At 39.2% G+C, this 13,791-nt stretch overlaps 2 protein-coding genes across 2 annotated transcripts in view; one reads left to right on the top strand and one right to left on the bottom strand.

Moving 5' to 3' along the window:
* The first annotated feature begins 3,113 nt into the window (after positions 1-3,113).
* B3GALNT1 (beta-1,3-N-acetylgalactosaminyltransferase 1 (globoside blood group)) overlaps positions 3,114-13,791 on the top strand; it is a 17,001-nt gene continuing 6,323 nt past the window's right edge. The window contains exon 1 of the mRNA XM_035334096.1: positions 3,114-3,271. Within this exon, the coding sequence (XP_035189987.1) occupies positions 3,246-3,271 (26 nt within the window). The 5' untranslated portion in view covers positions 3,114-3,245. The remainder of the gene's footprint in view (positions 3,272-13,791) is intronic.
* On the bottom strand, positions 10,792-13,757 carry ARL14 (ADP ribosylation factor like GTPase 14). The gene is made up of 2 exons (XM_035334101.1): positions 13,524-13,757; positions 10,792-12,506 (listed from the first exon to the last, which is right to left on the bottom strand). The coding sequence occupies exon 2, from the start codon at positions 11,518-11,520 to the stop codon at positions 10,936-10,938; it is 585 nt and encodes a 194-aa protein (XP_035189992.1). The 5' UTR covers positions 11,521-12,506; positions 13,524-13,757; the 3' UTR covers positions 10,792-10,935.

Here is a 13,791-nt window from a genome sequence, read left to right as displayed (position 1 = left end):
ATTTCTTATATTGTATTTTAGCTTTGCTGTATTTTGGAAAAAAAAAAAAAGATGTATTTACACGTATATAAACTACCCTTTAGTTGGAGTGGTACCTGGAAACCTACTTTCTAGCCACACAGAACTGAAAAAGAAAATCAGCCTAAAACATTCTAACATGTCCAAAACTCAGTAGGATTCAACGCCTTTCCATTTATAACACTTTAATCATGTTGTACAATACACTGAAATTACTAAGAGATGTTCTTCAACTTGGTTTCAGTAACGGCCCATATCAGATGTTCATGAAGCCAGAGGCCTGCTGATATCACTGTGCCAAATTAGTTTTAGTGCTCTCACTCATTTGACACCATCCTTCATCAGGCTTTCTTTCATGTGCTTACTTCAGACCTAAGCATTATAGATGCCTTGAGGATGTCCTCCCACATGGCCTGTTTGAATTCGATCCTCGTTAATGAACACTTCCTTCTAGTCCAAGAGCTCTAGATATTTTCATTTTTCTTTTCTTTTTTCTTTTTTTTTGGAAGCTACTGCATGATTAGTTATAAGATAATGCACAATATTATTTTCCCTCCAAAAGAGAGCCTGCAAAACAGATCCCCAGATGGTACAAATTAAAGGTAGTTCCTCTGTCTTCAGTGGCAGTTTGCTGATTCACATCATCTGAACATCTGCTCTTGTGATTAGAAAATAAACTTAGGGCTCCCCCATGACTGCAAACGCTAAGCAGCAGGCAGTCGTGTTAAAATTTATGTTCAGAGTTTCAGAGCTATCTCTGAAATAGTACATGAACCTATGTCTGATCTTAGTTATTCTGACCTAAGTTAACTTTGTATGTAATATCACCTTTTATTTGGGGATTGCTTTTGATTTACCTTGGTGGTTTTTTTCTACAGCACTGCCTGTATACATTCAGCTTTTAATGCATTAGATCAGATCATTTGGAGACAAAATTACAGATTGTAAATTGACCCTTGCTAAAGAAGTTTATTGGTGCTGGAGCTGGAGTTGATCACAAAATTCATCAGCTGCAAACAGCCAAAAAAGAACAGGAATCAAGCATGAATCAGCAGATTGCAGGGCTGCATTTCCTGTCTTTGTCTTAGCAGCTCTACCTTTCAAACAGAACAACTTCCTGATAAGAGCAAAGGAATAAAATTTCATTTGGAATAAAAAGTGAGGAAACAGTTGGCTAAAGGAGGCGTTTCAGTGTCCCTAGTCAGCTCACGGGACTGGGACCTTCAGTATTCTGAATTCTGTTCCCCCTGAAGGCTGGCTGTGTGCAGCAAGGATAGGTCACTTGCCCCCATATCCTACATTTCTCGGCCTTTCAGATGGAAGAGTGATGCTGAGAGTTGTATTTTAAGAAAATAATATATACAGTATGGTTAGAGAATTAAATACCAGTATGAAGTATTAGGTAAGATGAGTTTCACGTTGTACATGAAACACTTGGGCACTGGAACAGGTTCCCAAGGGCAGTGGTCCGAGCACTAAGCCTGCTGGAGTTTGGGAAGCATTTGGATAATGCTCTCAGACACAGGGTTTGGGTTTTGGCCAGTCTGCATGGAACCAGGAGTTGGAGTCAATGATCATTCTGGGTCCCTTCCAACTCTGGGTATTCTAGGATTCTGTGACTAAAAGGATCACAGAGATAGAGACGCTTATGGGAGCATCTAAATTGTAAGCTGTCTTACTTCTGGCTGTCAACAGTGCCAGTGAGCAGAATTTAGCATATAAAATGGCATCGGATCCAAGATATCTCTTTTACGCAACAAAAATGTAAATGTCCAGATGCAGACTGCTATTTTCAATGCTGTGTTTCAGGCTAATTTTGCAAGGAAACTAGAATATATAACTGACTTAGGAATTTTGGAAGGCTGAAGGATTGATGTTGAGTAGAGATGTGAAAATACACTAACTATGCATCTCTCTTTGTTAAAATGTAATGAAGAAAATGAGTACTTCTGAGCAGCAGCGCTAATGAGGCCCATTCTCACAAGGACTTGAGACTGATCTCTCCTTGATTTTCTGATGTCTGATAAGGGGGAATATTTCTGTTTCAGCTTTTCTTTTGGAGGGGGGATAATGGCCACATAATTTTCCTGAAATATGTAGAGTTTTATTACCTTTAAGAACTCTACACCTGTCAAATCACCTAGATCAACTCTTTTCTTTTAAAGTTCATTACTTCTTTTTATATTAAAATTTCCTTTTAGGTACGAACTGTAATTCAAGGCTCTTATAAATCACTACCTCCTTCATGTGAAAATTCATTTTAAGGTTAATGGCAATTCCAATTTAGCAGCACATCATTATAATCTAATAAGCTGGGGAGTAACTATTGTCCTTTCTCCACCATGATATTCAGAGTCTGTGAGACAGATAGAGTGGAATTTTGTTGAGTTCCTGCAGGAGAATAATGCTGCTGGCACACAGAAGGAAGCAGAGGAAGTGAAACTGCTGAGGAGTGACAAGGGACTGGGAGAATGGCTGTTTGGCAGTCCCAGATGCTGTAGTGGCCAACAGAGTATTTTTTTTTTTTTCAGTATTTGCAGTATTTTAGTAGACTATGAGTAATACTTGCCCACAGCCTAGGAAATAGAAAACTGATATAAACCTGGTTGCACTGCCATCTGTTGCATGGGAGATTTTGAGGCAAACGTACCTGCCTGAGGATTTGAGTACATAGCTGCCGGTGTATATTTACTCTAATGGTAAAAATTGCTTTTTTTTTTTTTTTTTAAAAAAAAAAAAGAAGTAGAAGAAAAAGAGAGAGGGAAAGAAGAAGGGAAAAGGAAAACCTCACAGTAGCCAGTTAGGAAGAGAAGCAAGGGTGTCTGCAGACAAGTTTCCTCCTGCAGGCTCCTATACAGTGCAGCGCGTGTTCCCCCATAATACCTTCCTGTAGGAATGAGAGAGTTTTCATTCAGATCCACTCAACCCCCTATTGATTGTTCCTGCCTTTGATGCTCTTGGTGCGGACAGGAGCACACTTTAATCAGGAGCATGTGTTGCACACTAATGGGTTGTTAAGCTTTGGCATCTATATCACTGGGTCATGCTTATTGAATATTAAATGACTATTGTCTATTTCTCCCCACCCTTAGCATAAAGCAAAGACTACAACTGAGAAATGGAAAAAGGATGGGAAGACTGGGTGATTCCCACCCCGGCGACATTGCCTCCCTTGGAACCCACCCCAACAGACATTCAGGGCTTGTAATTGCACAGCCGTGAGCGTGATGGAACAAGGTTTCTTTCTGGGGAGGTAAGTTTGGTACAGTCAGAGGGGGTAGTAGGTCAGGATGAGTCCTCCTGAAGGTACTAACATGAAGTAGTCCCACATACTGACAGCTTAGTAGTCAAACAGTAAATGGAGTTTCCTCCAGAGTTACCTTCGATTCTCTGTAACTTTGAAAGATGTTTCAAATAAATGTCAGGCTTGTTGTTTTGTTAGCCTTAGCTCATTATTCATCTTAAGCTATCCATGATTTGAAAATCACTATTTCTTCTATGGAACAGATTGCAGGAGGGATTCCCATGAGATATAAACACTGTTTTTAATCCTCTCAGCATTTATATGCTGTAAATAAATCAGAACCCTGTGAAACAAGTATGAAAAACTTAATACAATTTGCTGTACATGTGAATTATATTGCTAACATATTTAATGGACTTTTAATTACAGGAAAATATACAATATCTTTGTGCCTGCTGGGTTAGTGAAGTTGGTAATAACAAACCCCCCAAAGCAAATGAAAAAGCACATGGAGGAAGGTCCTGTGTTACTGCAGCAAATCATCACATTCAGAGGTTCTCCCTTGTCTCTAAGGGTGTTCTTTTGGCAGCTGGGTGCTAGCCTTTCCCTCACTGGTGGTACCATTGTCTGGTGGTACTGGGGGTTGAAAATACTGCGAAAGGAGGAGATGGTCCAAAAAACTAAAAGTTAAGGTCAGAGGGTATACTGCGATGCTTTTTCACATTCACATTCTTTCAGTGTGTGATACTATTTGTATTTATTGGCTAAACAAGTTTATGAGAAAAGCTACAAATACTGATTTAATTATAGCTCATCTCAAAAATGTTTGCCTTTTTTAAAAAAAAATCAAAGAATGAAGTACAAAAGAACAGAATAAGAAGATTTGTTAATAAAATAATTGTCAAAAATAATTTCCTCAAAATAATTTATCTTTAGAGAAATCTTTTGACAAATTTTTTTGAACATTTGAGTCTATAGATTTTCAAGTTGAATTGGAATATTTACATTTTAAGGGACTTAAACCAGCATTTTGGGGATCAGATAAATATTAAAGTAAATGCATTTCTCTGTTCTGACACACTTCTTTGAAAAAACAGTAGTTTGGACATCTCTCGCTGTTATGACATCTGTTATGACATGTTTGGACATCTCTCGCTGTTTCTGTTCCCCAAAGTGCTGTAGCTTTGAAACATTCATCTTAATGTGGAAGGAAATGTGGATATTTCTTAGAATGCAGAAATTAGAATTTAAGAAACTGTCACCATTGGGTTGTAAATACTTCACGTCTGAAAATGTCTGATCAATGAAAAAGTGAGGAACAGATCTGTGACTTCATCTCAGAACAGAGAGATCTCCAGATCGTGTTGTTGCCGTTAGAATTTACAGTCAGTTTCATTTCTATTAACTGCAGTATGTCTTATGTGCCACAAGATGTCTCAGTGCAGAAATACAAAACTTTATACTAGTGCTTTTACAATATTACTCGATTTAGATAAGAATTTCCAGTATTTGGCTTGGGTTTTACCTAATACTCAACAGGGGCTTTTTAGTAGCACATGAGAAAGAGAAGTGGATACCTATTTACCCATTAGCAGAGACAATAAATTCTTATTTTAAATGGTTAATGAACAAAATGACTCATTGGAAAATCTTAATTTTAAAAAAGGAAGGGCTGAGAGTATAGCCCTGAGTGAGCAGGCAATAGCTGAGAAACACGAGTGTTTTCCTATGTAGGTTAAATGGAAAAACGTTTTTTAACCACTATATTTCATTCCCACATTTGATTTTAATAAGATGTTATATTTTAATAATTCATATTCAGGATTGATATTGTTTGGGGTTGCTATAGGGAGTCGACTATTTGTATAACGTTTTCTCTAAGGTGACATTATCTTTGGGGCCTAATGTTACTAAAATCTGTGAAAAAAATGTCTTTTGCATGTAATATATGTTCAGAGAGAATACTTGTGTAGTTACACATATGAACAAAAGTAGAACCGCTTGCCTCCATTAAATGTATATTTTAAAATAAGAAAATAAGAAAAAAAAAAGGAAAAAAAATAAGAAAAGGCTTCTTAACATACTTATTGCAAGAGCAGAATGGGAATTTTTCTCACCAGTTTTTCTTTTCTCTATCCTTTTCCATTGTGTTTCTTATCTTTTCTCACTTCCTCTCCTGCTCAACTTTTTATATACTTTCTCTGTAACAGACTATTTCTTATTTTATTTTACCTCTTTAGATTAGGAGATAAAATAGAATAATTCAAGCTGTGTTTGTATGTGCTCATGCCGGTGTGCAGCATGTATAAATAACTGATGAATACATAAGCATTTGTATTGTGAACAGCTGTACACATTTTAGGTACATTGAACCTTTCATTGTAAAGCCTTAACAAAGGAAAAAAATATGTGAATTCAGTCAAAAGCCATTGCATTGTGCTGCGGATACGTGCAATGATAGTAGCCAGCGGTGGAGCCCCAGGCATGAGACCCAGCCGATAAGGGGAGTAACATTCATTTCTCAGAGCGCTGTTACACTATTTACACAATGCCTTTCCATTTTGCTTTGTAACAAAATGAAAAGAGGGGTTTTAGCATGAATCTATGATGGTCCTAAACAAAACAAGAACGTTTCAGAATTATGAATCAGTTAAGAGAAGGCTGCAAGACTGGCTTTCTTTAATGATTAACGTGTATGCCTTAGATAAAGTAACTGAAAACGATTGATTAAGGCACAGTTACCCTTTAGCAGCCAAGCACAGTTGTTAGGGAGATTAGCTTTTCTTTGGATCAATGAAGTTGTTGCTGCATTCTCCAACTATATTTGCTAAAAAAGGAAAGGCTCAGGTTTTAGAGCTAGATGATTTATTTAAACTCACAAAATTGCTTATTTTAGCCAATGTTCCACAAGATTTGGGTAACTTATAGCAGTAGTATATGGTCCAGAAACTCCTCCCATCAGTCAGGCACAACAAAAAGATGATCTTTGGACCACAGAAAGCATATTCTTAGGCTAAGAGGGAATGGATGAATAAAATGAGGTACAAGGAAACAATAAAACAACAACCTCCAAAAATATGGGCCAGGACCTTATCATAAAAGTGTAAGAGCTATTGTCAGGGTTTTTGCACACATCATGGGAAAGGAGTGCTTCAAGGAAGGACCTGGAAGAAAACAATGAAACAATTTTGTAAATGTGTTTGGGTTATTGTTTCTAAGTATAAGGAGCAGCATGAGAGCAAGCACAAAAACACTCAATTAAAATCTAATAAAAAGACCACAAAAACTGTCATCACCGTTCTGATAGCTATTGAAGGACAGGGAAAGTGAGAAAATACCAGCTGTGCAAAGACCAGCAAGTGTCACTGGAGAGGGGGGCACAGAGGAGACAGGTGAGGAGAGGTGTCTCGATGGCAGCCCAGCTTAGCTCTAGATGTGGTACAATTGCATTGCAAACTGTGAACCAGTACGAGTGGTTCAAGAACATCACGGTTTGAATACTGTAGAAACTGAAACACAAGATAAAGCACGATTTGTTAAAATTGTATGCATTCAAAATAAGGTGTGTTTGTAATTGTTACTGGTTCATGAATTTATAATTGCAAATTTTACCTGCAGCTTGATATGTGCTTTTTAAGTAGGGTCTCCACCCTCAAGAATTTACATCCTGAATTACAGAGACTTAAATAGTCTATTGTGTGATCTGATGAGATGTATGTCCAGAATCCTTATGCCTGGAATACTTGAGCTAATTATAAGAGCAAGAAGTCTGATTGCAGCATAGAACTCTGCATGGGACATTTACTTTGGCAAGAAAGCCTACTTCAAGCAGTATAATATGCATACGGTGCTCTTAAATATTGTTTTTCTACACACTGGGCTTAGAACTAATATTTGATATTTGAAAGTCTTTCCTTTGGTTGTTTCAGTTAACTTCTTAGAAATGAGGAGGAGATAGCAACAGAGTGTTTGGAGTAACTCGACCAGCTCTAGAAGCTTGCATTACCTGACACTGAAAAAGCCTTGTCCCGCGTTCCTTCTGCATGACCCTTCCCTGTGATTCTGCAGAGTATTTGGTTACTGGGAGAGTGGTCTCCCAGACAAAGGAGGAGGGAGTGTTACTATCCAAATTTCTGGTGGTTTCTTATGCTGTTCCCTGCCTTCCCTTAAAACAGCATTTGATCCTATTGGACTTATGCTCAATCAGCTCCATGACAGCTGTTTCAAAACTCAGAAAGCTCATTGTGGTTTTATACCACAGTCATCTTATCAGTGAATGGTCAGAAGGGCAATTCCCCATATTCTGGATTTGTTAACTTTGAGATTGTCACACCCAAACATGGCCCAGTGGATAAACTTCTTGAGAGGGGCAGGATACAACATGCCTCAGGATTCACAGATCCTGCCCGGTGTGTTTCACTACCCATTTATTTATTCAGGGATGGTTATTCTGTCAACAGAAACAAACAGTTACAGTCGACTTTGTGTAAGAAATAACAGCTTCAGACATGATATCCCCTTTCCAGTCCTGTTCCATTACAGGGAACATTTTCTTTTTCAGCTAAGCAGTCAAAGGATCTAAAGCTCTCCATGGCAGAATGAAGCAGCGAAATGCCTTTATAACTTCCCTGCTATTGATTGTGCCATGTAATGTGGGATGGGATCGGATATCAAACAATTTCCAGGCTTCCAGCAGGGACAAAACAGTGCCCTGGTGTGAGTATACACACAAGGGCAGAAGGCACAGATGTTGCATTCAGTGGCACGGAGGGGTCCTGCTCCCTGCCTCTGACAACTGACCTTCATTCCGCATGAACCCGCCTGGTTGTGGGCCAGGGCAACGCGCCACATTGGCTGCCAAGCGCGCACAGCTGTGCTCTGCTCTGTATTCCTGCAGAGCTCAGACAGAAGTTGCACTTCCTCTGCACCTCCCTGTCCATATAATAAAACTTGCAAGGACCTTTACACAAAACGTGCTGGATATTCACGGAAATGCTTTGCTCCAGGTGTAGGAAGGAAATCTGAAACAGTGGAGTCTATATCCACTAACTCCTCATCCTGAAGAAGCCCCCAGGTACACTCTTTACTCATACAATATAGGAAAAGACCAGCTAGCTCCAGGAGCAGACGAACTAATTAAGTCTGGGCTCTGTGGATTTATGTGCTCTTGTTGGCTCTCCTGCGGCTAAAATGGAACATTTATCCCAAGAGATTAGTCTCTTGTACCTTATCAGCCTTGCCTTCACCGAGGGCACCGGTGTGGTCACTTTTCTCTATCTCACTGATTTTTTTTAATTAAACTTTCAGTCATGTAGTCCTTTGAGAATCCTTCTCTCTGTCCCAGCTGATTGATATTTAAGGCTTAAAAATTATTCAAAAAGGTAGGGGGCTCCATGGGCAGATAAAATGGCCACGGTTTCACTTCTTTAGGAAAGCTCACAGAAAACAAAACAAAACAACAAAAAAAAACCACACTATTTTAAAATTCTAAATGTTCTGTAAAGTGAATGGAACAGAGTCCATTTCCCTTGCAGTGTAATGTATAAGATTTTCTTCGGATCAATGTGAGCATTGTTTCGTCTATTTTGATAACCTGAAGAAGCAACTGTTTGCCTGAAAGCGTATCCTCTATTCTTGCTATATCAGCTGGTCTATATGTTGTTTCTCCCTTCAGAACTTGCTTCTTGTCTAATTAGAGACCCCGGTGCACTCATTAAATCTCTCACGGAGTATTTCTCCCTGAGGAAGTCCTGAGGCCAGTGAACTAGACTCAGATTTATAATAGACACATGATTAGATTAAACTAGTGGGAGAATTAAATGTACCACACACATGCAAATGTTCCTAAATTTATTGTTCTGAAACAACACATTATTTATCGCTGAACTGACAGGTTTAGAAAAATAACATTACCATTGTTGTGGACTTTTTCAAAACCTTTTTTGGGCAAGAAGATGATATTTTATATTGACTATAAATCTTCAGACCAAGCAATGGCAAGTGTAAATGCTTGCTCCCCTTTTAGGAACGTAGGCTCAACATGACTCAGGATTTAGCCCACAGTAATTACTGTCAGTATTAATAACAGCTTCTGTTGGGAAAGCTTCCTTTGTTCACCATTACAGCAAATTCACCTGATGACTTCTTGGCTTTGAATAATGTATGCATGAGACAATAGGGTATGTCTGGTGCTTTTCTTGCTGCTTCACCCTGCTGTAACTTGAAATTCCTGCCTGTTTGTTAGTAAGGACTAAATGTAAACTTCTCACGTGAGTTGCTCTACACGGTCATTTTGTCGCAGGAGAGAGGCACACGAGCTGACCTTTGCCACAACTTTTCCGAAGAGACTAACTGGGACGTTCATTTTGCCAAGGCATGGGGTGACTGAATGACTTGCTCATGGTCAAGGAGGATGACAGATGTAGGGGAAAAGAAATCCAACCATCCAGGCAAACATCCCACCCAGTGGAGCATGCTACCTCTGCAGACATTGCTCAAGAAGGCAAAAATAAATGGGCTGGATTTTCTGGGACCATATAACCAGTAATTAGATGGTCTTTTTTCTCTTGCTTTTAGATGAACTAGGTCTATTAACTTTTCTGCCTTAGCATTTAAACTTTTCATGGTTGATACCATTCAATTAGTCTTTTAGTTAACAACCCATTGTTGCTTTAATGGCATTCAGAATACCAATTCACTCCTCCATGAACCAGTAAATCTCATCAGAAATTTCATTTGAAATTTTTCTCTCCAAACGGTAGTAGTAGAAATTGTAGTTTTGTGCCACTTCTCGTGTCAGATTTAAACAAAACTAAATTTATCAGTAACAAAATTTAAAGTGGCTTCAGCACAGGCAGGCCAGGATGCATATAAAAACTGTCTATAAAAACTGACCAAGCAGCCTGTCCTTCCATTCCTCCCCCACCACCGCGATTCCTGCGAGCAGTGGGACATAAATAACCAGCGCTTTGCAGCACTGATGCCGTGCTGTCTAACAGAGCTCCGCTGCTGGCTACGGACAGCAAAGCAGCAGTGCAGGAACAAATCCAAACATGGGAACCGGTAGCGGTGATATCAGACCTCCACCTTACAGCAGGTGATCTCACTCTTGTCTGTGGCCTGATGAGGAGCAGATCCTGTTATTTAAAATCTATTCATAGTAATTGGTTCTGGAATGCAATAATATCCAAAAAAATACTTAAGATTCTTAGGTTCTTTTATACGTAATTAAGAGTTTAAACTGTAAACCGACTATATTTTTACACGAGAAATATGTCCACAGGACACTTATAACAAAATGACATTTTATGTCATGTTTTCCTTGCTGAGCGAACCACTTGGCTATTTTACTTTTTGACAAAATATTTGATGTAGACATTTTAAGCGCTGTTCATCTATTTTGTTTCCAGTCGCAAAAATTCAGATGGTCAGCTCTGCCTTTTTTATCGTTCAACACACACTTCTGAACTGAACAACCCCAAGTAGACTATCACTAATAAAATAATGCACAGCCGTATCTCAGAAACATCTGCAGGTAAACCAGTATAATTTAAAATGGTCCAAGTGCTTTATAAATACATAGTTGCTTATAAGAGTTCTCCAGAAGCAAATACTTTAGTCTGTCCTACAAAGTACTTTGAGTAATGTTCATCAAAATCTGATGATAAAAATTCTTACAGTTTTTCATTTTCCTTAAAACTTGTAGAAAACTCCTTTGATCTGATGTAGTTTTTTGCAAACGCGGTTAGTCTTTGGAGAGCTTCTGACAAGCCTTCTCCTGTGATTGCACAACAGGGCTGTACGTACCAATTTCTGTCACAGCAGTGCTTCTTCACGTTGAATCTCCTGGTTATTTCCTCAGCATTTAAAGCTCCAGGCAAATCCTGCTTGTTTGCTAGCACGACAACTGGTACGTTTTTTATAGATTCGTTCTTTAAAATGAGTTCAAATTCTTTCTTTGATTCTTCTAGACGTTGCTTATCAGAGCTGTCCACAACATACAGGATTCCTTCTGCGTTTTCCAGGAAGTTGCACCAAAGCTGTCTCATTTTTTGTTGTCCTCCAACATCCCAAATTGTCAACGTAAAATCTTTTCCGGTTTCAATCATATCGACATTAAAGCCAATTGTTGGAATTGTTAGAAAATCTTCATTATACTTGAACTTGTACAACAGCGTAGATTTCCCAGCAGAATCAAGTCCTAACATCAGTATATTAGCTTGCTTGACTTTGGAGTGTTTGGTGCTCTGGAGGCCCATCTGTGCCGTGTTATCCCGTATGAAGCCTTTAAAGGTGGTATCCGCTCTCTTCTGTGCAGCCAAGTTTTTCAGTAAGACTTTTTCCCTCCTTCGCGAGATGAAGGGCAAAGAGTAAGGAAGAGGAAGTGGAAGCAGCAGCTTTGCGCTATGAAAAATAAGTAAAAGCTCTGTACAAATACACTCTGGCTTTTACCAACTTGATAATATGCAAACAGTGTTTATGATGGTGTAATATTCAGTGCCAAGCCTGTGGGTGGAACACTGAGTAATGCACCGATTGGTCGCGGAGCCCAAAGGTTACAGTCTTTGAACATGTTTGAACACTGACCCATTAGATGACCACCCTTCTCTAGAATTCAAGAACGTTTTTTACATCGTAAAATTGTCTGTGATCTGGTTATACACCCTGTCCCCACGGCCCGGGGAACCCCCCCTCCCATCTGCCACCGTTTGAGCGTGTGCTCAGAGAAAACTGCATTTATACTGCATCCATTTTGGAGAAGGAACCTAATATCAACACAGCCAGTGAGGTGGGGAAATCTTATAGGTTTGTCCGGACTTATCGATTTGTGAAATGACGAGGTACCTGATTCATCAGTGTATCTCCCAGCAATATATTAATCTCAAGTGGCTTCTAGTGTAAGTCTACGTAGGTACATGGACTCAACCAAACCACAGTAGCACGGGAGCTTTAAATGCTGAGCACTTAAAAATGTGCTCTGCTCTGAAACTGTTTCCCTTTGACTTAGTAAGTTCCCTTCCTGCTCATTCCTGTGTGAATTTGTCTGCTTTAATTATGCTGTTGTAAACTCGGTGAGTTATGTTTTTATGAACACGTCTAACTGCGCCCTGCATGATGGAGACAGATAAATACAGGTCTTATGATCTGGTCATCGGTGAGATTCAGCTACCTGAAATCAGGCGTTTCTGTTAGCTTCATTATGATCTATTCTGTGGTTTCTCGCCGATCCTGTGATGAAGATTTCCTTTGAGAAAGGAATAAGAAAGGTGGAAGTAACTGAGTCTCAATCAAAAGATGATTTTTTAAAAATTATTTTTATTTTTATACTTAAATTCTAAATAGTAGATTAAAAAAGAGAAGAAATAGAAAATTTAGTCTAATATTATTTAGTTCATGTTAGGTCTCCGCTTTTTGACAGCTCCTAGATCTATGCTGAGCTAGTCCAAGGCATACCAAGTCCTTCAATACTTATTTGCCCTTATGGCCAGATAACTGGTATTTATTAGTACCCTTTGTCTTTGCTTCAGAAAGTACATAATCAGCAAATAGATGTAAAGGTCTTCTGGCCAAATGAGCTGCTGACTGATAGGGTAATCATTTTGGTAATTACGACATCGGTTGCCCCGGATATTACACATTATGTAAAAAAAAGTCAGTCTTGACAGACAAGTTATAAGCTGGTTTCTCTTGAAGCTAAAAGGGTTATACCAGAACTAATTGGGGGCAACAAAAGACGACAGCGACAGCCTCACTCTTGTACATTTTTCTTGTTTAATATCATACATAGATTATGTATAGGATTTCTTTCAGGAAAAAGTATTAAACCATAGAAGAAAGTATTGTTGTTTCTTTATAAATAAAGTATATGAATTGAAAGATGGGGACAGAGGCAACTATGCAAAACACGTTGTTAGCACAGTCAAATGAATCATAATTCCCTGCGAAATAGCATGTCATTTCCATGAAACATGGTTGTCTTGATAAAGGGCAAAACCTCCCTCCTGCGTGAGCTGTGACAGCGTGGATGGATGTATCCCTGGGTAGTGCTGTGATTTAAAGATTACTTACAGTTCTCTGCCCTGTACGTTTCCTTCAACTGTATTCGATATTTATGGTCTCAACTGTTATTTTGCTAAATCTGACTGTCACTTTAAAGAAGCGATTAAATGACGTCTGACATTTTACAAGCAAACCAAATTTATTTCCAGGACGGAACACCCACTTTCTGAGGTCTGCATGTTTCCACAGGTGTAAAACGTACCTCAGCAAAGCACTGGTTTGGTTCCGAGAAAGGTTTTGTAACTCAAAGCCACATCCGATGATTCCTTGTGCTCCTTAGCAGCTTGTGCAGCGGTACGTGATGCCAGCAGAGTCGCAGTCACCTGCACGTGGCGCACCGTGACGAGGCCTCTCCACCCACTAGCAGGAGGCCGGCTGAGTGGCACTGCAGGCTTCATCCATCATCCATCATCCATCGTCCATCATCCATCATCCATCATCCATCGTCCAGCATCCAGCATCCATCATCC

The sequence above is a fragment of the Oxyura jamaicensis genome, chromosome 9, assembly GCF_011077185.1.
Source record: "Oxyura jamaicensis isolate SHBP4307 breed ruddy duck chromosome 9, BPBGC_Ojam_1.0, whole genome shotgun sequence".
Classification (NCBI taxonomy): Eukaryota; Metazoa; Chordata; class Aves; order Anseriformes; family Anatidae; genus Oxyura; species Oxyura jamaicensis.
The sequence above is the reverse complement of the archived record's forward strand: the minus strand, read 5'-3'. Positions and strand labels throughout refer to the sequence as shown.